The sequence below is a fragment of the Semicossyphus pulcher genome, unplaced genomic scaffold (assembly GCF_022749685.1).
Source record: "Semicossyphus pulcher isolate SPU_LCO1_2020_fin unplaced genomic scaffold, fSemPul1.0.p SCAF_20, whole genome shotgun sequence".
In the NCBI taxonomy this organism is placed as follows: Eukaryota; Metazoa; Chordata; class Actinopteri; order Labriformes; family Labridae; genus Semicossyphus; species Semicossyphus pulcher.
In genome coordinates, this window is record NW_027211694.1 from 19,086,140 (window position 1) to 19,110,359 (window position 24,220).

General features: G+C 40.5%; 1 protein-coding gene across 2 annotated transcripts in view; it reads right to left on the reverse strand.

Moving 5' to 3' along the window:
• Positions 1-894: 894 nt before the first annotated feature.
• The window catches only part of slc38a4 (solute carrier family 38 member 4), a 40,764-nt gene continuing 17,438 nt past the window's right edge, over positions 895-24,220 (reverse strand). For both annotated transcript variants that reach the window (XM_069670890.1, XM_069670889.1), the window contains exons 2-16: positions 23,957-24,194; positions 22,329-22,425; positions 21,600-21,715; positions 19,670-19,743; positions 19,107-19,199; positions 18,898-18,979; positions 18,730-18,812; positions 17,470-17,528; positions 15,943-16,200; positions 14,949-15,028; positions 13,779-13,879; positions 13,461-13,585; positions 5,727-5,871; positions 4,821-4,918; positions 895-4,631 (exon numbers count right to left, since the gene is read on the reverse strand). In XM_069670890.1, coding sequence (XP_069526991.1) covers positions 4,527-4,631; positions 4,821-4,918; positions 5,727-5,871; positions 13,461-13,585; positions 13,779-13,879; positions 14,949-15,028; positions 15,943-16,200; positions 17,470-17,528; positions 18,730-18,812; positions 18,898-18,979; positions 19,107-19,199; positions 19,670-19,743; positions 21,600-21,715; positions 22,329-22,425; positions 23,957-24,081 — 1,641 coding nt within the window. In that variant the 5' untranslated portion in view covers positions 24,082-24,194 and the 3' untranslated portion in view covers positions 895-4,526. The remainder of the gene's footprint in view (positions 4,632-4,820; positions 4,919-5,726; positions 5,872-13,460; positions 13,586-13,778; positions 13,880-14,948; positions 15,029-15,942; positions 16,201-17,469; positions 17,529-18,729; positions 18,813-18,897; positions 18,980-19,106; positions 19,200-19,669; positions 19,744-21,599; positions 21,716-22,328; positions 22,426-23,956; positions 24,195-24,220) is intronic.

Consider the following 24,220-nt stretch of genomic DNA (forward strand, 5'->3'; position numbering starts at 1 on the left):
ACAAGTGTGCAAAAGTCATACTTTTGATTTTTTTATTGTAAATTATTTAAACACAAACACAATCTGATATCAATACAGCTAAGCTGCATTTCATGTCTGGTCCTCTTTGTTTCCTACCAACAGTCACATTATGTGCTGTTCTCTTTTAACAGTGTTTCAGTGCTCTACCAAACCAAACCTAAACCGTCGCGCTGGAAAATCCAAAGTACTAATTGTTGTACAGGTTTTATGCATCATCTTCTACCAACAAATTACCCAATTTGTCATTTATGTTGGATGACTTGACGATCTTTTTAAAAAAATCTATTTGCCCAACACGAGGACTTTCAATACAAAACTTTCTCTACAGGTCTGAATTTTGGATGCTGTTTTATGTAAGCTTCACTTTTTGTTGCTATGTCACCCTGTCTAATATTTGTTTCAAGGCTCTCTGGGTCCTCTTTATGTTTTTTCCAAGTTGATTCGGAGCCAAGGTTACCAATCTAGAAAGAAATAGAAAGGTTACCTAACTCAATTCCCCCTACCTCTTGTTTTGATCTCCTGGGAACATTACAAGCTGGTGTTACATGTCAGCAGGAGATGCTAGCTAGACAGGAACAGGAGGATCTCTTTTATTTTAGAGGCCTAATATCATCTGATCAGCATGCCAGAAATATGGCTTTATTTGTTACATCCTGAGATGCCAGCTGGGACTGAGACAGGTTATGTAAGAGTTGGTGTGACTGACAGGGATATATTTTGTTTTTTTTTACAGCGTTTGGACTCATACACACATTCATAAATGATTTTTATAATAGTACTCCATTACTATCAGTGTTTTTCTTCTTTGTTTTGACTTGAAAATGCATTGATCACGTGCTCGAAATATGCACAAATAAGTAGTTACAAAAGAAGTATCGAAACAAATACTTTTTTATTTCACATTTATTGTTCATCATAATGAAACAGCATCACTGATACAAAAAACATCCCCTTTGTTTGGGTATAATTACAAATCTGAATGTTCAGCCTGATCCACAGGAAGCAGAGACACTGAACAGCAGTAACATTGACCAAGTGTTTCTCCACGGCTGAGGGTCCATAGAAAAATAAGGCAGGTGGTTCTGCACACTTCCTTTTTAAAACACTGTTAAAAATTAACTGGGGACTTCTGTTTTTACAAAACAAGACGACTTCTCATCTAGGCCAGCACAATATAAAACAGCATTGTGCAGATTGGCTCAATAATGCACAAGGTGAAGACATTTAACCAAAAGTGAGAAAAAAAACTCCGTCCCGAGCCAATACCTGAGATACTACGGGGGGTAGAGGTGTAGTTTTGGGAGCATTAGGAGGCTATTGAGGTTACAGCTAAACACTACCGTGAATAAATTTGGAAAGAGTGAGCCAGAGTGAACATTCATAGTGAGTACTGAAGAGACACTTCGGTAATGAAGCTCGATCAGGCCGTGGAAAGCTTCAGTTCAAGTAATGTCATACAAGAAAAACCTCACCAAAACTGGGTGTAGAAGGTCTTGCTATGACAGCAGTGATATACATTATGAGCCACAGTAAGGTATGAACTACAACGGTATACGATTGTCCTGGTAGAGCTTAAGAACTGGTAAACACGAAAGGTTTTTGTGCATGTTGTTATCCATTTGTAGAGGTATACAGCTACATGTTAGCTTAGGTGTACGGCTACATGTTAGCATAAGTTATACGCCATGCAATAAGTAGCAGAAGAGCTATAAGCTCTTAAATCAAATTATTCTGGAGGTCTGTCCCGTAACCTTCCTGTAGTGTGGTTCTGAAACACTTCGGATGATCTTATCTTGCTTATTTTATGTGTTGCTGAACTGTTTCGTACAGCAAATTCAACGTTAATGCGGCTTACTTAGTATTAATGTTTCCCTTGTTTCTGAGACTTTTGGGAGAACCCTGTTCTGAAGTATGCCGTTGATTAATTCATCCTAATATGACAATATAACATTAAAAAATGAAAAGGTATATATAGAGATCAAAATTTCTACAAATATACAAGCTTCAAATAAAGGGGAAAAAACTACTGTCATACAGCAAGAAAAAAAAAACTAATACACATCATATATATTTATATATATACTAAAACAAACGCTGGATTGCCGAAGACTTGTAAAGCAGAATCCCCAAAACAACCCACTCACAGACAATGAGTGTCAGTGTACCATAAAATAAAGACTATTTACAAAGCATATACAAATGTCCAAAAAGACCATGTTTGTAATCCAAAAACATGCACATAATACACTATTTCATTTGAAATATCTTTTTGTTTCATGTACTTAGATCCACAAAGGATCTGTAAATGTTGTCCACTTTGGCTGGATGTGTTCGTGACACGTTAACGGCATCGGAGAGGAGGTGTGATGAGGTTTTTATGTTTTACCAAAGGCACCAGTACTAGAAGCCAATTATAATGAGAATAATCTAAAAGGCACAATTTTAAACAATAATCCTGTTACTGTTTTTATCTAATAATTGATGGAATAAATGACAGAGTGGATACTGAAGTGATATAGCTCGCTGATAATTTATCTCATCTAAACTGAAGAAAATGTTTCAGCTTCAAAATACAGTACAAAATTCAAAATTTTCTGGATTAGTAAAACTATTCACTTTTATCTCAGGATATTAGTGAGTAATTAGTTACTAAACTCAGTTTTGAGCTTTGTTTGCCATCTTTTACTTTCAAGATTGGTAAATATCCTCTGAGTGTTACAGTAGTAATAAATACTGTAGCTAGGTCCTCTGTTACGACATACGTCATGATGTGTGTACTATTTTAAGGAATTCTTGTACATTTCATGGGGAAGAAAAGCTCTTAAATCAAAAGATTGATACCACTCCACGCATGTCTGTGGGCTAAAGATCGAGCTGGCTAACATCTGGAAACCGTTAGCTAGCTTGGCATATACACAGTAAGAGAGGGAAAACAGCTAGCTAAATTCCGTTCAAGTTAAAATCCAACCAGCTTAGAAGTTGAAACATTTTATCTTGATAGTTGTATTGTATTAAAACTAAATTCTTTTCTGAGCTTCCAGTTGTTATGCCAAGTTAATCGCTAACTGCCTGTGAGCTTACCGCTAACGTTAGCTTAATATTTGGCGTACAGGCACGAGAGTTGTATCAATCTTTACTTCTAACTCTTTCCCAAAATATCAAACTACTGTATGTGTTTTACTGAATGGCACATAGTTATATTTAAAATGACATTTTGTAAAGAGTGACGGCTTTTATCCAGTGGTTCGAAGGATAGTATGGCACAAGTTTAAAATATTTTAATACATTCTGAATCTAAAAAGTAATTAAATTTTTTTTTTTTGGCTTTATCAGTTTACTTTGATTCATTTTTTAATTGTCCAATTGTATTTTTGAAATCAGCATCTTTTAAATTGAATACATTTTGAAGTGTTTTTTTGCCAATTTAGAAGAATCACAACCTATGGTTTTATATCCAGCTTTCTAACCCTATATCAGGTGCCTATTAAATTATTCCAGCAGGTATTTTTATGTGTGTTGGAAAATTTACTAAATACAACCTGAAGAGCCGTATGAGGCTGAGTAAGATGTTATGTACAACAACTTTCTGTTTCAGTAGACACTTCATATGTACATTGATACCTTCCAATCCCTCTGTGACAGTAACAACGAAAGCATCTCCTCATATCCTACACACAGCCACGAGGAAAACAGCTGGTGGGGAAGCTCTAGTAGGAACACAATCCACTTAAAATGTATGTGCATGTAGACTTTGGCAAGCTTCTGACTGTTAACGTGTGGCAGAGCAGCAAAAGAAACCAAACTTTCCTGGATAAAAGTTCTACATGACTGATTAACGGTTCTTTTGAGATGAGCCAACTGCTTGATTTAGGGATAGCTGCTTGAAAATGCTGGTGTAGGTGTGTTTTACTATGTCTATTTGTGCGTTTGTGTGTGTTAGCTCTACACACAAAGTGAAACGCAATGCTAGAAGTGCTCCTTGTTTCATGGAGGACGATACATTCCACCTCCAAATGTCTCCTTCAAGTGCACAGAGGACTGAGGGACTCGCATCGTTTTTCCAGCCCTGCGAGCAGCAGCTTCAGGTGAGGGCTGCATCGTTTGTGTTTGTTCTGTCTCTTCATCGCTGGGAGAAATAATGATTATGATGGTGATTTCAGGCTTTCGGTGGCACTTTGAACAAGAGTCTGTTTCTCCCCATTTCCGGGTTTTTCTTTTTTTTTTGTTGCGTCACATCCAAAACTTTACAGCAAAAAAACGTAAAACCGAGCAAAAATGTCTCCGGCTTTCGGGGAAAAATTGATGATATCTCAACCCAGTGCAGCACTTTATGTCCATAAGTTTAAGTTTTATGATCAATTTTGTGATTTGATGAGAGGGAAGAAACTGCTGATGGGCCGCTTTCCCAGATGTTTGACCAGCTGAGGTCAACCAGAAGAGACGTAGCAGGGTGGAGGCTGAGAAAAGTTTGCTGCACTCTTAAATCTGACGAGGGAAAAGGGGGTTTAGTGTTCCCCACCGGAGCCCGGGGGGTTGTGGATCCAGTCGAGGACGATGAGTGACAAGCTGCCAATCATGAAGACGATTCCCACCACTAGGAAGATAGCCGCCTATAGAGAGAGACACACAAGAGAGACAGAGGAGGGATTAAATGTAGTTGGATGTGTGATGATGCACAGTGGAGGTCTATTGAAATTTGTAACGAGTCACGTTTTGAAAATCCGATCTGCCCCTCGGGGTAAAGAGTGGGAAAAATGATACAGTGAGAAAGATGTTAATGTATGTTTCTATAGACTTACCCCGATCTTCTGCGGGGAGCGGAGCGGTACAGTCTTAACCAGGCGGAGGTAGAAGGCAGCAGGTAGGATAAAGATGAGCATAGTGGCTGCAGAGGAACCTGCAAAAGAAACCAGAAGGAAGATCAAATCAGACACACGCGTTTTAACACTTAGGCCTGTACAGTATTTATCAACCGTCTCAGAATGACTCCAAGGAACTAGAACTAAAAACAACTTCAGCAGCGGTTAGTCCTAGTAGAGTTTGATCTATGGCTACACAAAAGTAAGTGCCAAAGTAGCATCTTTTAACCTCATTTTCACCAACTTCCTGCCAAAGGAGCTGCCAAGAAATGTGGTTCAAGCAAAGACATTCGTGCAACCTCTCACAGTTTAGGACACCTCTGTAAATCCTCTGAAGACTGGTCTAGATAGGAGTCAGCTCATAAGTTGAGGAAGTGGATATAATAGTTTCACGCCTAGGTATAAAATTAGAACCAGGAAAAAAATGTGACAATGTTTCTTGCTATTTTTGCATCTCAGTAAAATGAGCCCTAGTTTTCCCCTGGTGTGGCAAGTCAACACTTCTAGTTTTCACAGAAAGAGGAATAGCCTTTACCAATTTCCTGGTTTCATTTGACTGAATATTATTAGACACACCTTAATGTTTGCATAATTCAGTGTTTCAGCAGCGAGAACGTGAGTGTTTGGATCCAGTGGTCACAGAAGGCTCACGCGACTGCACAGCTGACTCGACCTGACACTTTAAGCTTCTGTACTTCCCACGTCTTTACTTAACAAAATGACCCCTGAACTGAAGGTGCTTATCAGGCCCCAACCGCCGCTCTCACGCTTTTATTAACTCTTTTTGTCCATGTTGTTGGTTTATTTTCCACCACATTTGAGAACAGAAATGCCACACAAACTCACCGATGAAGCCGAAGATGTCTCTGATGGTGGGCACGAAGATGACCAACATGTTGTTGAAGGCCAGGATGGCGGCGGCGATCAGCATGTGGCGAGTCCAGCTGAACTCTCGCCCGCTGAACAGCAGTGTGGTGATGGAGGAGCGGATCTGGAAAAACACAAAGTAGTACATTTTGAGTCTTACGGATTTTACGGATTTAGAAAAATAAGCTCATTAATATATTAACAAAGTTGTATAAAGTTCACCATCATCTGACTGAGGAGAGGAGGGATGTGTTACACTTAGAGCATTTTATTTAACCTGTGACGTCAAAGAGTTTAAAAGGTTCATTAAGTAAAAAAAAACCCTTTATATTAACGTTGAAACATTCAACAGAAACTAGTCACTTATTATAATGCATTTCTGCAGCAAGTTGTCACTTAATTATTAATTATTAAGTACTTGTTAAAGACTTCTTTACTTAGAGTTATTGATAGTAAGGAAGTTGTTGACATCAATTATGATCTTAACATGCTTTGCAAAATATGTCTCATGATGTGAAAGTACAAAAAAATTTAAGCAAAACCTTTTGAAATCATAATTCATGTACAACAATTTCTGTACATATTATTAACATTGACAAATTAGGAGGTTATTTACGGAAAGGTCTTAGTTAATGTTCGAGTAGGAGTTGTTTCGACACTAGGGGTGGAAATTGCGATCGTGATACGTAGCCCACGATAATGATAATATCACGATATGGCGATTCTGCGATAATGAGTGTAACGTTGGTCAAAGAAAGCTAAATGTCAGAAAGCAGCCAATACTCAAGTCTAGGTATTTGATTTTGTAGGGAAGAAAAAACTGCTATTTAAATATCTGTACAGACTAATTGTAGTATGCAGAAATAAGCATTAATAAGTGCTTTATAATGACTTATAAAGAGCCAATATCCTACTAATATACATGCTAATAAGCAACACGTTAATGGTAAATATGTGTTCCTCAATAGTGGTACCAAATACTTTATTATCGTCCAGCACTAATGTCTGCATTAAAGAAACATCATTAACAACAGTCCGCATGTCTGCCGGCTTCTGTCTGAGACTGATTCCCACACTTGGCCGCCGACTGAAGTGTGTCAAGTACTGTGAGGCCAGTGTGTGTGTAAGAGAGAGGGAAGCAGAGAGACGCAGGAGATCCCAGCTAAGGCGCCTGGAGCTGCTGAGCCACAGGCAGGCCGTTCAAGCCTCCAGTGGGTGAAAGGTCGCGGTTGTCAGGTGAAACCTGAGGCACCATCAACTCGCAGGGCCACACGGAGAAAGGTTACAGAGGGGTGGGGCCAATGGTGCCCATTCAAAAGGGCTGGGGATTATCTCCTGCAGCGCAATGGAACCATGGGATTGCATCAGCCGGTAGTGAGAGGAGGGCGGGATCGCCTGCAGGGGGGTGGTTTGTCTTTACATGAAGCTGCTATTGTCACTTTTTGCCTACGAGCCTGTCTTCCTTCCTCTTTTACTTACTAGTCCCCCATTAACACAGATCAGGGCCACAAGTTGCCATGAGAGCACATTAATACACACTTACACTTCAAACTGACAATTTATTTGTAGAATAAAATGAGATGCAAAACTAGTTTCAGAGAAAGTAACTCCTTTGTTTAGTTTAACCTGAAAAGGACAAGACGTGCAATCTTTACTTTCTTAAGAGCCGCTGCTGGCAGAACACCACAGGCCTTCTTTGTATCCTTTCAAGTCGGACTTAAGCACTAGATTTATGTCCAGTTTGCATGGCTCAACGGGAAAAAAAAATCACATTAACTGGATTTTCTGCACTGTCAGATTGAACCAAGTGACCTCCATCATGACTGTCAGGAGGCACCGGGATGACTCCTGCGCTTCACTGCCCACTGCCAAGAAAGTGTCCCACTTAGAGCCAAAACGTCTTTCTTGTAGGAGTTAATGACAATAATTTAAGTGCATCCATCCTAACTTTTACAAGCTTCCCCTAACCCGCCAATCCCCCTCCCACCAGCTGTTGCATAATTAGTCCGACTTGGAAAACTAGAGCCTGGACGCGGCATTTCTCTCCAAGGCTCCAAACTATTCAGCACCCGACTGTTACCTGGCGCAAAGCCTTTGGAGTTCACCGTGTGATATTTGCACACTCCTCCTACTACCTGTCACACACACACACACACACACACACACACACACACACACACACACGCACACATATATTTGGGTGGTGTAGTTTAAGGCAGCCGGATTAAACAAGCCACATCTGGGTTCAACCAGATTGCAAGAAACCAGGGACTAAGATTTTAGCTGCATATGGTAGTTCTGCAAATCTGTCCAAATTAGAAGTAATAAAAACAGACCATGTGCAATTCAACAATATTTACTGCCAACATGATTGCATATATTCTTTCAATGTCAAGACACACGCAAGTGCAAGGCTATTTACAGCTCGAGACAGAGTAGATGACACTGTGTGACAACTGTTTTTTTCATAGCCACACATTTGAATATGAACAGCTGCTCGCTGAGTAAAAACTGAAACAACATCCCACATATAAAGTAAAAATATCAATGGCAAAACCACAGCTGTGTTTTTTCCTGTGTGTGCACTGATTAATGGCTGAACAGCCAAACAAAGGAAAAAAAATAAGTTTCACATTCTGTACTTTAATAAAACCAAAACAAACCTAAGAGCTAGTATGGCCTCAAACATGAATGCAGACATGAGCTCTCTGGTGGCTACACTGACGCGCTGCAGCTTCCCAACTCCACTGTGTTCGAGAAAGTAAGAAGGTTTACTTGTGAAGCAAATCTCTGGACTTTGAAAATAACTTTTATGTTGCCAAGTACTGAAATAATTTGGTGTTAATTCGCCTCCAGAATGTCACCTGATTAGTCTTTTTAGCTGTTAAATGCACCACCTCACCACTCCAGTAGCCTGCACAGCTGCAGTATGTCTAGAGCAAATTAATTTTAAAAAAAACATACTGCTAAGGACCAGCTAACAATTTTAACTTGTTAGACTTGTTAGAACATGAGAAACTCAAGACCCTTTAATGTCTTAATTAACTTCTGTGACTTCAGAATTGATCAAATAAAAAATTACACTCACCAATCATTTTACTTCATGAGGAGAAACAAAAGCAGAAACAGGATTTTGCACAACCTGGCAACCCAAAATTCTTGGCAGCCAATTTTGCATCCTTGAGCTTTTATAATAATGGCTACAACTAGTCTGTCTAGTCTAAAAGTTTTATTAAGTCATTTTAATTATATTAAAGCTTTAGTACTTAGCACTTACTTGGTAAAAGTGTCTACTTTGGATAAGCACACGGCAGCTTATACACCATAGTCCTATGTAACACAACTGCCTTTGCAGTCTTGTTTGTCTCATGTATGTTGTTCTATTGTTTGTTAATTATGTACGCACTATTCTTTTTAGCAACTGGTCTATAAGAAACAAAATTTCGTTCATACCTTGTATGTCGATAATGACAAAGTTGACTTGACTTGAAAAGTTAAAATAGGTATAGCATTGTTGCTAGCTTTTTGGACTTAGTACTTGTACAAGAATAATGTGTTGTTGTTCACTTTTCATTTTCCAAATGTCAGTCAAAAGTGTTGAATGACAACACAAGTGTAAGTAAACAAAGAGATATGATCCAGTAGGCTATAGCTGGTTGAATAATGCTGCTAACAGCTAGAAAGCTAAACTAGCTAGCTTAACTTTTGTAGCAGTGTTTTGAAATAGAGAGATATTAAATGTCCTTTACTGTTCAATGGAAAGAAACCCAACCTGTCCCACTTTTTTAAATTGAAGAAAAATAAAATATAATTTGTCCTTCCATCAACCAGAAAATGTTTAGCAGGACGAGCTAACGGCAAATATTCATCACATGTGAACAGTCGTTTATTTATGAGCCTTTGAAACAGTTGGACTAAAAACACTGACCTACTTTTTAAGAGGAACTGGTAATATACGAGGTTTAGTGGCAAGAGATCAAGCTAGCGCTACAGAGAGAAAGGTCTTGATTAAGAGACTTATTTTCAACATGAAGTTAAGACATAAAGGTGATATTGGTGCTGTTCATCAGCTCGATGGCGTCCCTCTCCCATGCTTTCAATCTACCGCTGGAGCCTGAGAACTGGGGCATGTTTGACTCCCCATAAAGCCCTTTCATTATGTACTGGATCCTGGCAAAGCCCTGTGTGATCTGGCCTCTGTTTGCATCTATCCTTCACGTGACTGCACACCCGTACACACACACTCACATTCACGTCTAAACACATGTCTGCAAGCGCACACTCCCACACATACATTCTCTATTCTCTCATATACAAGCGCTTCCCCATCGGAGCCAAGGACAGTCGCAGACAAAGCTAATGTTAATCTCTGGCTGAAGGTCGGCGGTTTTCTCTGCAAATTGAAGGTCAGGAGGATTCAAGGCGAGATTCTCAAATGTCAACTGGAAACTTGGCCGAGCGACTGAGCACTTCTTTTGATCCGATGTCTTGTGTGCATCCAAGTTCGTCAATCTTTCTGCGATTTACAGCAACGTTGTCTAATTTGCAGCACGGAGATTTAACATCTACACCTTTCTAGTCAAAAATCCAAGCACAAATCAACCCAGCTAAGTCGGCCATTTCACTTACATGCTGTCTCTCAGCTTTGTAATGAATATCACCTTAACCGACTCGTGTGATGTCGGTTATGACTCACACCTTTTCATTGGTATCCATACAGGTATACACAAGCCTAAACCAGTTTTTAACACATCACATTGTAAATTTGCCTGACGTTTATAAAAGCTCCCAGCTAAAGAGGACATACTGTATACTATAACAAGGCACTGGCTATGTTTCTATTGCACGTGCCTGCAGTGGAATATGAACCCCTAACCCGGACTGTGTTACTGTCTTGCTCTTTTCACTCAGCTACAAGACAGCCCAGCTGCTTTGCGGCGTCTTGTTTCAGTCTTGTGTTTTTCCTCTGTAATCTTAGTCCTCCTCACTCTCACTCTCCCTCATTTATTTATTATTCAAACAGGCCTCCCCTTCTCAATATCAATTACATTTGAATGTAACTGTTGTGAGTACCATGGAAGTCAGATTATTGAGATAGAGGGAAATAAAACGTGTTGCACATCAAGCTTCCAACTCCTAACTCATAAATAACAACTTGTGCTAGATAATTAACATACATATTAGCGGATGTTTGCAGTTAACTATACTAACAATGAGTTTGTCTTTATAGGAAAGTAACATCCAAATGACATCCATAGACTGGGAAGACACAGCTGTTAGTATTCTGCCCTGCAGAGGCAGAGAGCAGGAACTACAGCAGCAGTGAAGACTTCATCCTGTGCCTTCTTAGGATAATTATTTTGAACTTCTTTGCTATAAAACCTACATGAAAGGTAACAAAATGGAAACTCTGCCGTCTGACTTGAGATAATTCACAGAAATATTCATAAAATGTGAATCGCAGTATCTACAAACAAAAGGCTTCTTTCTGTCGTCTTCATTTTTCCTAGTTTGATAATGGAAATAAGCTTTGGTCTAAACAGTGTACAGTTCAGAAGAGAAGATCAATACATAACAATATATACATTTACAAATCAATCAATAAATAAATATTGTCCCTAGATTTTATACTGTTTCTTTTTTTATTTACAGCCAAGGGACAATTCTTTAAAGGGCCAGTTCGCCAATTTTCAACCTCAGTCCTCTCATGCTATTATGAGGAGCTAATGCCGTTCTGGGAGCAAAAAAATGCAATTTAGCTCTGTGCCTTTGGAGGACGCTATCCGCTTCTTCAATGGGCCCTGGAAAACCAGAAAGCTCGCTAAACTACACTTCCTCGATCTATGACGCCCGCCTCCGATGTCATGTCTCGTTCAAAATCGTCAGGTTTGAAGTGTAGACTGCAGACCTGAAGATTTTTAACGATCCACCGGTATATTCACGTCGTATTTTGGATTCAGTACCGCTCTGAGCCATTGCCTGCAGAGAAACGGTGGTATTTCACAGAGAACACCAGCTTTGACTGACAGTGGCTTTGTCCAGGGGCGAATTGCTCCTTTAACTTTTATCTGTAGCTAAGCCCGGCTTCCCCTTTTGGTTTATGTGTACACGTGAATGTGCCCCCAAAGAGTAATTTATTTTTTTCACAAATCTCTTACACCATATTGCTGTTGCTATTGCCTGTTTGACATAAACTATTATAGCTGAAAACACAGTGAAATAAGAGGTCCACCTCTTTTTGGCTCGACATATCAGATTGTGACTCCATGTTTTTGCACAATTCATCCTTTCACAAACCCTAATATTTCCAGATTGAACTCAAGTATTCTTTAAGGACACTAACACGCAGACCTGCATCGTTTCTCTCTATTTCGATGATGCAGTTTTTTAACCATCTCTATCATTGACACAATACATTAACTGTGCAGCCTTGCGTTTCTGTCTCCCTCTCATGGTAGCCCACCCTCTTTGTCTCTCTGACTCCGCCTCTTTATCTCCCTGAAGCTTCCAGTCAGGGTGAGGGTTTTTCCACTGTCCACTGTGAAGCTGTAAACTTCCACTGCAGAGAGAGAGAGAGAGAGAGGGGGGATCCTCTCTCACATTCCCTGACAGAAAAAACAGCAGTGTCTGCTGAGGGAGGGGTGTGTGTGTGTGTGTGTGTGTGTGTGTGTGTGTTAGTTAAAGGTATATGAGGGGGAACGGGAACACCCAGTGAGTACAAGCCTCAGATAAATGGCTGAAATTTAACAAAATAATGATGTTTGTACCAACAAGGCAGTTCATAAATAACAATAAAGGTAAATGTGCATGTTTATATTCCAAAAGTATGTATAAATGTATGTGTGTGTGTGTGTGTTGTGCTTTGTCACGTTTAGTGTTTTAATAGTGTGCAGTCATTGCTGCATCATTCTCCATCAGCACTTTACAGAAACAAATCTGCCTCCCCCTGGTGGCCGCCTGCTGTTCCTGCACCAACTTCAGATATTAGGCACAAATTTGCAGCTGCTTTTCTCAACATAAAGTTAGTGTGTTAGTCTGTGTGTGTGTGTGTGTATGTGTGTGTGTGCATGAAAGCTAAAACGGGGCATGAAACTTCCTCTGGCTGGCAGCCATTTTTGTTGAGGGCTAAGCTAAAATTAGCACATGAACATATAAGGACTGGGAAGCCTGGAGCGTGTGTATGTGTGAATGAATGTGACTGAGACGATAAGTTTTGGTAAGTGGACGTCACTCAGGGGGCTAACATCTGACCTCATTTGGAGAGTGAAGAGGAAGAGAGGCTTTAGTGCTACAATCCGTGTGGTGTGTGTGTTTGCGTAATTCAGAGGTGTGGCACTTTACAACCTGAGCCTGTGTGCGCTGAGATTTGAGATGACGACACAAGCAGAGTGCCAAACTGAACAGTGTGTTCTTTTTCACCAAACTGCACCCAGAAAAAGTCTGACTCTGCACCAAACACAAAACATGGTCTGTTAGCAGAGTGACACAAAGTGGCAGGAGTGCTTGACTGAATGAAGGGTTTCACGAGTAGCTGGTCGGCGTCAGCGGCCACATTTTTTAGTGTGGTGTATGTTTGTGCACGCTGAAGTGCATCAAATTATATCATTATATATATATATGCATTATTGTAAAAATGAAAGCCCTGGAGAGGAGACCTTTCAAAGAGGAAACATCCCAAACTTAACTAGTGCTCGAGGAAGAAAAGACACTTACAGGGAACAGCACGATGGGGACAGTCAGGGTGACAGCAGTGAGAACAGCCAAACGCACCAGCAGCAACATGGTGTCGAACTTATAAACCTTGGTGAAGGTGTGGAGCAACTCGGCCTCCACGTTATCTGTGCAGGAGGAGAAGAAGAATAAAATATGTCAAAAAAGCGTTTAAATTCAAAATGTGGGCACAGCAGAGACAGGAAAGTTTAAATCCTGGGGTCAATGTCCAATTTTCAGCCTTTATAAGTGCAATTATCACTTTCTAATATCACTCTGTATCTGTCTTAATGCAGAAAACATAATTTATAAGCTACTTACCATAAAACGTGAGGTACCCGAACAGCGCTGACAGCATGTACATGATGAGCATCGTCAAGATTGACAGGTTGGAGACGTTCTGCATCTTTTTCCTGGTGCGACTGTAGAGACAAGCATTCACTTTTTTTAGAGGCCCAAAGCCTTTTTACAGATTAAGATTTACACTCGAGACCTGCAGTAAAACTCTCTATATATATCAAAGCAGATTTAAGCCCCTTTCACATCCGCCGCACTCCTGAACGTGTCCGGACATTCCCCCCTGAGGAGCTTGGCTGAGCGTTCATTTCTTTCAGTGACTCATCACAATTGGACACAGACTATACTTTCCCTGAAATGTTACATTCAATCCCATTATGTGAGCAGGAAATTGTTTCTGGGAAAACACACTGCTGTTCTTTCTGTCAGAGCTGTCAGAAATACAAAGATTTTTTTTCTTATTTGGATTGCAGCAAAGGTTTTCAATGGCAGACATCTCCAAATCTTTACACATTAGAGACTATCTGCATGACTTCATAGTGAGAAAATATGTTTAATTTAAAATTATGATCTCAAAATTCTCAGTTTTGTTCTCTCTGGCGGTGCATACGTCCCAGATATCCAGACGTCTACGGTTGGCTCCCTTTGTTAAGTAACTCTTGATTTTCCTCACTGACGGTCGCTTTCCTTTGTAGACTGTTTGCCTTCATCTGAGCGTCAAATTTGTTCCTTTTTCTTTTGATTTTCACTTATTGTTGAAGTTGTATCTGTAGTCATCAATCTTTTCTTTGTTTGTTCAGCCATAGTAGATTACTGTTTACTTGCAACACTTGCAGAGAACGGAAAAGCAGCCGCTTAGCTCCGCCTACCCTCTCTGGCAGACCAACCGCTGCTGGCTGATGAAAAACGCGTCACTAACTGGGCGCCGCTTGTGATTTTTTCGTGAATGTCACCACGGACACCCAGTCTGTAATACCGCAAATGCAAAGGCTTTCATCAGTGGGCCATAGGCTCAAACACTATTGTGTTACCTCATTAGGCTTTAGATAGTGACTTAACAGACATTTACTTAAATGAAAATCTTCGAGATTATATCTTTAAGTTTAATGCTAATCTGGTTTTTATTGTCTGTTTCTTTGAAGGACGTGATGGTACTTTGCAGCTTGATGTAAAGGTATGAAGAGACGATCTTACTCTTTCAGCTCGCTGTAGATGGGCAGGACCTCGGGGTGGCAGACAAAGGCAAAGGCAAGGATGGGCACGGTGTAGGCAGTCTGGATACAAATGATGAGACAAATTCAAGATGTGACAAATCAAGTTTTGCAGTTGGCAATAAAACAGGTTGGGACATCGACTTCGGTCACAACCGCAACCAGTATGCTTATAATGCTGATAAAATATTTGTTCTCATCTGTGTGTTTCATTAGACAGCGCTTTCACTTGTTTGAGGTTGGCTTGGTGCCCGGGATTCTGACCAACCTTCACTACAGATGTCACTTAGATGATTCAAGGTAATTCACTCACTTAGAAACTTTTAACAATCAAAACAACCTGTTCACGATGCCAAAATCCTGGAACTGCAGCTGGCATGTGAATTGTAGAACCGACGTAGCACAAAAAGCAGGTAGACAGTAACAATGTTCAGAGCAGGTGAAATTACTATAACTCCTTCTAAACTCTCAATTTTATTGAATCAAGTTTATGCAGGTGAACCTTATGTCCCTCTGTGAATGTAATATATGTTTCCATGCTTTGTGTCGTATTCCTATCTTGAGCTTTGGCCCAGACACAAAATCCCTTCACACAGACAAAAGGCCAAATCACACCCTGAACACTCCACCCTGACCAAACATGTCTTGGCGAATACCTGGCATTCTTTTTCTGTTGGATTTGCAGGTTGTAAGATGCATGGCCACGTGTAAACCAAACTGTCTTATCCCGTCCTCATGTATGAACATTTTAACTGTGTTCTCTAAATTTAACAGTTTAATTTAGCATTGAGAAACTTCTTTCTTTTCACTTTTGCACTGATTCAAATGGTTGAATAAAGAGCCTATGCGTAAATGACACACCTTCACAAGGCTTACATTTTAAAAGCCACACCCTTTAAAGCCAATATTTACACATAGCAGTGGAGAGTCAGTGGCAGTTTGCACCTTACTGAAAGCTAACCTATAGGCCACTGTACCTGTGAGTTGAAGACAAAGTATTTGGGCGTGCACATCTCCTCGTCATCGGGGTGAGGCTCGACGTGGACGCCGGTGGAGTGATGAGCGTCTTGGGTGCCGTGGACTGCCGGGGAAACATCGGCCCGGGAGAAATCCATCTGTGCCGAGCTGTTTAGCTGCGGGTACAACCCCGTCACGTCTGAGCCGTTCATGCTGTGGTTCGAGTGGTGGTAGAAGAAAGGGAGAGGGCAGGGCAGCTGGGTCTTCTTGTAGATCACCTGGAAGAGAACATCAAGCCATGTTACGTTTTTCAAAGATCCCGACTGATGTATCAGTCCGTGGATATTAGCGGCCGATATGGAAATCAGTATATCACAGATGTTTTAAAAACTTTATGTAAGAAAATATAACGCAGAATACAATGATTCTGGTGATTTAGATGTGTCACCACCAAGTTTGTCCTTCAAAAATTTAAAATATATCGGTTGTAATATTGGTAATGGGTTAATTTTATTATTATTATTATTATTATTTTATTCTGTATAGGTTGGACTTGGATAAAAACTACAAACACTGCCTCCCACAAAAGATTGTATTGTAGAAGTTCTGTCATTTTTAGATTAATTTCTGTTCAGATGTGCGTTAGATCTCTTTCTCTATGATGTAATCGTCTAAATGAGTGAACTACAGTCACATGTTTCTAAACAGGACACTCAGACAGTGTAACACACCCTGTGGTGGCTATACTGGAGGTTGTGACCTCCCATGCAACAGGAGGACAGGGTCAAACATCAACCTTATTAGTTAGCTGGTTGGCATGTTAATAGTCTGGTTAGCTTAACGTCACTGCTGAATGAAACCACTGTGGGGCAGCAGAAACAAGTTCTAAATACAACATTGACATATGATCAAATTTCTTGTTGGTTTTTTTTAGATATCAAGCAGACATTAGTATTACTTTTGATTTTATTGACACCCAGGGGAGTGTAAGTCTAATATTTACTCTCCACTCAGCTCTGTCTTAGTATACACTGATGCCTAAGGGACACATCAGGCTCTGTAGCTTCTAACTTAGCTCCATTATGTCCTCTAGTTATCCCCTAAAGTTGTCTTTCTGTCGTGTGGTGCTTGGCAGAGCATAATTTACAAAATCAGCATTATGCTGTACTGAAGAAGACGTGAAACTAGTGATTGACACTCTAAATGTATTACTTATATACAGGCTTGGGGAGTAATTGTGTAACATTCACGCATTACAAAAGTATTGACATTTCTTTTCTCTTGTCTTCTTTTGCAGATTTGCAGAAGTATCTTTAAAGTACCCCTCCCAAGCCTGCTTAAATGTTCACTGAGGTAATAAATATATTTCATCTGCTGCCATCCAATCTGACTTCTTTTAGCAATCTGCAGAGTTGCCTCCTGCTGGCCGATAAAACAATAATGCATAATCATTTCCTCTTTGTCTTTTGAAACCATGGGGCTACACCCACCTCTTATATCCCACACTTTGCATATGATTTTAGAAAGCTTTAAACAGCTGAACTTACCACGCCAAGGAAGAAGACCATGCAGGTCAGAGAAAAGCCGCTGGTGTAGCCCAGGTAGCCTAAAGAGAGAAATGATTTTAATGATAATAAACATAATAATACATGTTTTTTGTATCGCGCTTTAAAAGGTACTCAATGACACTTAACATGATAAAACAAACGATAACAAAGAAAGCATTTAAAGCATATACAGTGAAATATAATCAAAGTACAAACGTACAGTTAAATATATATATGTACAGAAAGAAAAGAAAAAGTTAGGACATCATTAGAGATCACAGATTAAAAGCAGATTTGAATAGGTGGGTTTCATATGAAGTTTTAAAAGAGGGGAGAGAGGGAGAGTGTCTCAGGTGTTGGGGGACACCCGAGTCCGGTGCTTGGATCGGGTGAGAGGTTTGAGGAGGTTGGCGTCGGCAGATCTGTCGGCGAAGGAGGTCAGTGAGGTAGGAGGGGGCAAGATTGTGGAGGGCCTTGTGGGTGAAGAGAAGGATTTTGAATCGGATTCTTTGATGAACGGGGAGCCAGAGGAGGTTTTGAAGGATAAATATAAAAAAGCTGCTGCAATGATACCAGATACTGATGTTACTCTATGCCATAGCTGCTATTCTTCGTGTGCAACTCTTCACTCTGTTCTGTCTCTTAATATTGGCATCAATTAATTTGGCTGACTATTCTTAGATGCAGATCACATCCTGTTATAGGTCATGACCCAGATCCTTAAATAGAACAAATAAATGGAAAAGGAGCAGCCGTCCAGGTTAGAGATGCCATTTAAATGAAGCCTTTAATGTCTGGAAGGAAAGTTACCCAATTTAAAACCCATCGAAAGAGAATTACAAAAACAACTTTAACTGTTATTTATAAAGTTAAACTAGACAGAAAGGTTTAAATCTGTTTTCTACTTCTTTATGGGGAACTGTCTTTATTACTTAATCCGGGCAGTGGGCTGAGCGTGCAGCTGAGCTGGTTCAGGGGGGAACTGACTCATGCCCTCATAAATGGAGTGAGGAGCTGACTAAAGGCCTAATAGCAGTGTTGTATTACGGTAAGCGCTAATTGCTGGAGCTGACTAAGAGGTCCACTAGTGTTACTTTACTTCTTGGTATAAGTGGAGGTGATTAGAGACAGCTGCAAAGAATTTGTGCCTATTGAAAGTCAGTAGCAGTATCTTAAAGTATCTGAAGTACAGCTTACAGTTTATGCAGTTTAAAGGCAAAATAGCACTTCAGCTAATACTCGTGCAGAGTGAGTCCTTACCCAGATTTTTAAGGAGAGACAAAGGCAGAATGATTCCGATCGACACTATCACCACCAGGTAGTTTCCATCCATGTACCATTCACTGCAGGGAGGTCAAAATGAGGTCAGTTAACACACTGTGTACACTGAGCACACACACATTGATCTTCACAAGCGCGCACACTCACCCAGAGATTTTTTCTAAACCCAAGAAGGCTCGGATCACTTCGGGCAGCTCGTACTTGACGATAAAGAGGTAGCTGGACATGGCTGCAGGACGGCAGGGACATGACAGAGGATGCTTTGACACTTTGCTACATTACATTAACATATAGCTTTAGCATTCATATGACATTTTTAAATCAACATGAGAATAACACACAAATTCACTGCCTACCTCCGATGTTCTGCATAATAATTGATCCGAATGCTGCCATTTTGCCGGGCCAACCGAATGCTCTCTCTCCCAGCTTTTCATAGATGAGGGATCCTGCAGGAGGAGAACGATGGAAACAACAACAGACAGTTGTCATATGTTGCCCTTGTGATGTTGATCGTCTTCACTGTGTCTGATTGCCTCACACCCCCAGTGTATTAAGTCTGTCTTCCCCTCTCTCTGTGGTAGTTTGTCGTTTGTCAAACTGTTCGTAAAGTCTCCTGTGTTTTTTCCCTGTGGATTATTCTCTCCTTGTGTTTTAACCTGTTTCAGTTGGATTTTAAGTTGGAAATTTGGAGTGGTCTCTAATATTTTTTTCCGGTGCTGTAGGTGAAGAATAGTTTTTACAGCCCCACGCAAAAAAATAAGAAAATTGTCAGGTGATCAGCATTAATTCACCTTGACACCCCTTGTCGGGCTCCAGTACCAGTTTGGGAACCACTTTTTTACAGAAAAAGATCTGTCGGTGTTATTTGGTCTTTTGGAGTCTGTTTGAGGTTGCTGAACTTGAAATAAATACCAACCTCCTTCTTTCGACGTCATAAGGAGCAGATGTACCGAGTATAAGGAGAGGATGGCCACGCCCACGAGGAGTATCCTGCACAGAGAGAGAAATCACATGTCAGCTGTCAGTGCAAAAACTGAGAGATGATACAATTAAGTTAGCTTTTTATTACTTGAAGAGATGGAGAGAATAGATGGATGTGATATCAGACAGTTAGACGTCTCTGTGGTCATCCACCCCTACAAAGATACATTTGATCAAAGTAACTTTGATGTGGCTGCTTTTAGTTGTTCTCTTTTAAATAAAGATCATCAAAGTAGCGCCGTCACACTGCAGCTGTTGGACGTGTGCATCGGTTAAGTTGTTTGTGTGTTTGGAGGGGGAGTCGTCTCACGAGACACGTGACTTTTATATGGCTCTAGCATGACCAGTGCGGTGTCACAACAGTGCTACAGCACGTCAATGCATCCATCTGTTGCATGCTTCAGATAGCAGAGAGTATGTCACCAGGGGGACACCTGAAGGACAGAGCATTACTTCTACAGCTTGCTTATAAAATGTTATTATTTTAAGCAACAGAATAAAGAAGATTTGTGCAGGTGTTGGTTTAGAGGAAAAGTATAGTATAGAGTTGATCATTTTACTTAAAGCTATTTTAAAGGGTCTCTAATCCATTGACACTGAGCTTCAGACACGGGACACTTTCTATGTGTAAGATATTGTACATCGCCTGCTAATGGGGCAGCAGGGGCATAGATGGGGGTTGCATGAGGTGGGATTGAGGGGTGTAGGGTGACAGTGCGGGTGTTGGATGTTGCGAGTCGTCCATGAATGCTGATAACACATATGAACTGGACACACAGAGCTGAGTGATGGATGGCAGATGAACTGAGGGTACCGGGTGCAGAAGGTCAAACATTTCCCGTCTGGCAGAGGGGCTCTGTGTTCTAGGTGGTAATGTGACTGTAATGTGACTATTTGATTATATCATGCTCACACATTCATGGCCTCTCTTTATCTAAAGCCACGACACCTCGTGCAGTACTTTTATTAAACCAACATTTAAATGTGTCGAATACTTCGGTGTCTGACAGAATAACTGTAACATTTGTGACACCTCTGTCAGCCTCAGCTGTTTCTCTTTTAGTGCTGGTGCTAATTATCAAGTTAGCATGCTAACACGCGAAACTTAGGCGGTGAACTTTGTATACTTAAAGTATAAGCATGTTAGCATTGTTTATGTGTTGTGTATTAGCTTTGAGCTCAAATCATAGCTTTGGCTGTGTGTAGGACATGTATTAATATCAACACTCCAAATTGCAGAACTGAACATTAGCATGTAAACTTTGTCATGTTAGCATTTAGCATCTGACAACAGCTCACAAAAATGTTAGCATGGATGTAGACTTGACGGTTTCAAATGTCAATCAAATCAAGAAAACATTTATATCTTCTTGACAAAGCACACTTTAAATATGGTCTCATAGTTGTAATAGACCATTAGAACACATGAAACAGACTGTCTTGTTTTGGTATTGGTAATTACAATGGTTCTCACTCATGACTCATTCAGTTTGTGGCCTCACTTACACATCATGGCATTCCTTCTTACAGGTTCCAGCCAGAATGACTTACCAAACCTCATTATCTGTCTGCAGCGGTTGTAAGTAAAACGCCTTGTACTTGTGTCTTTTTGTATAGCCAATAATGACATTCCTGTCGCTAAAATTGCTCCATAATTTCATGTGAAAGACATTATTTAATTATGTGATGGTAATTAAAACCAGTGTTTGATTACACCTGCAGATTATTGAAGGGCTTTTGTAACGTTGCCAAGAAATATATCAAGTTCTGTGTCACTGCAAAATTGCTCTGCCACACTATTTCTCGTACACACCCTGACATGTGGTTTGTGTCGGTATCCTTGTTCTAACTCCTGCGGTACTTACAAAAAAAGCACGATGCCAGTGTTGGCCATGGCGTACGACAGGCCCAGGATGCCGCTGCCCATGATGGCGTTGCTCAAGTTGAACACAGACATCCCAAAGGAAGTGTGGCCAGGATGCTGCACAGAAAAAAGGGATGAGAAAGGTTTGTATGAGGAAAAGAGACAAACAAAGTCTGCCTTTGAAATAAAATCAGTCTCAGATAACTGGAATCAGTGATGTAATTGTCTAATGTTTTAACCAGGCGAGCATTTGGAAGTGTGCAGCAAACAAAGCAATACTTTAATTCCATGAGTAAATACAAACTGTAATAAATTACACTGTCACTCTAACCTGGAAAAGCTGCTATGTGAGCTGTAATTTATGATTTGCTGACATACTTTTATTCTGTCCTCTTATGACTTTCATGGCTGCTCTCAAGCTCCATCGTGTGACGGGGCTGACTATAAATGTACGCCCTTGAAATAACAGGAAGTAAACTACTACAGGGTTGGTTTGTCAGAGTCTGAGAGCGTACCACATTTATTTTAAGTTTGCCGCCGACTGACGCCAAGAAAGTGTCATTTCCCTCAGACGAAACGTACACACACACACTTTCTGGAAAGTTTCTCGTGAGTGCAAAAAATACGCTTCAATAACTTACAACTTTAAGTAAGACTGCCTTCTGTAGTGCTTTTAAACCCTTTGCTCTGACTCACACACACTGACTATGTTAACTTTAAACGCTCTTACATATTCTTCATGGTATTCCTCGTACTTCTTCTTCTTCATCATCCCGTTTGCCAGGAACTTCTGGCTTTCTCCGTCTTCATTGTCATCCAGAAATTGACTGCAAGGACAAAAAAAGCCAATAATCATCAGTAAAATACATTTAAAAAGACAAGAAATACAACAGAGCACTAAAATAATACACCATAATCATGAAAAGAAGAAGACATTTTTTATTGAAAAGTACAGGCTTAGGTTTAGTAGTAAACACATTTATTTCCTCACACTCATTCAGAGTTTTCTTCCCAAAGGGCCAACCTAGAATTCAACAAAATAAGACAACAGGCTAGACAAAAGTGTGAACCGTTAATCGAATCATTTCAGCATGTAAACCACACAGAGCTAACAGTTCTAAACGGGGAATGGATGCAATGTATTATATAAACTTTTATGAGGCTGGCTGTTCCCTCAGTAGTGTTTGTGTGAATCTCAAGAGCAAACATGTAACCTCAGACGATGATGATGAAACAGTTTGGATCAGCTGAGCTGCCGGTGCTGGTTATTTAAGGTCAGCTCGGCGTGTCGGTGCGTCCTAAATTTATTAAGAGAGTGTAAAAATCTAAACCATGCCACCTCAAACCAATCACCACCTTCATGTGATTTAGCACTGTTGCATCATTAATACAGAAGTAGATCATAAATAATCCCATCAAAATCAATCATCTTGTCTGCTCCAAATACACACCGCTGTCAAGTGCTTGTGGTTGGTCGTCAGACTATTTGCAAATTAACAGAGATTATGTTTTCATGCATATAATGAACCAGGTCATAGGTTGAAGTCTGATTAAAGGGCCAGTGCGCCGATTTGCAACCTCAGTCCTATCATGTTATTATGGGGAGCTAACGCCATTATGGAAATGCCATTTTTCTCTATGCCTTTGGAGGACGCTATCCGCTTCTCCAATGGGCCCTGGAAAACCTCCGCCAGATGACGCATTTTACATTGGGAGCTTGCTGAATTACACTCTCTCAATCTAGGACGCCCGCCTCCGATGTCATGTCTCGTTCAAAATCTTCAGGTTTAAAATGTAGACTGCAGATCCGACGATTTTTTAGACGATTCACCGGTATATTCTCGTCGTATTTCGGATTCTGTACCGCTCTGAGCCATTGCCTGCAGCGAACACGAATGTATTTCACTACAACGTCTCTCGCTTGGCCGTTCCTTTCAGAGAGAAGGTCGCAATGCATGCTGGGTGTTGTAGGAATGTAGAATAGGCGAAACCACAAGCTGTTTGTACAACTTTCTCCAAAGATATGGCGCCAATTTCAAATATTATTGCTTCTATCGATTACGGAGAACACCAGCTTTGACTGACAGTGGCTTTTCCCAGGGGAGAATATCTCCTTTAATACTTGCAATGCAGTTACTTTATTACAGTAAAACAAAAGTGGGTTGTAAGATCTGTCCTCTTGACTTGCTTAAAAATCCTGATTTTACTGCAGGAACATAGCAGGATATACTTGGCTTCTCTTTGTCATGGAAAACGTTTTTCAATTTACATAATGTCTCTATTTTGTCATAAATATGTTCCTGTAGTGCCAGCACGTTCAGGGAAGAAGCAGGAAAACATGACATCAGGGTTACTGACCTGTCGATGGTGGCCTTCTCAGAGTCGATGGGCTCTGTGAAGCGGTCGTCCAGGCTGTCGGTGCTGTCATCATCAGCCTCTGTGGAGACTTTCCTCAGCTCCATACGGTCCACGGCTCCCGGCATAGTGGCGCACAGCAGTATGAGGGGCAAAGAAGTTTCTTTTCACGATTTCAGGTTTGTAGCGTTCAAAGGGTGGGGATGCACTTCTTCCTCAACTTCTGCTGGACCTTTGTTGCCTATAAAAACAAAGAACAGAGGAAAC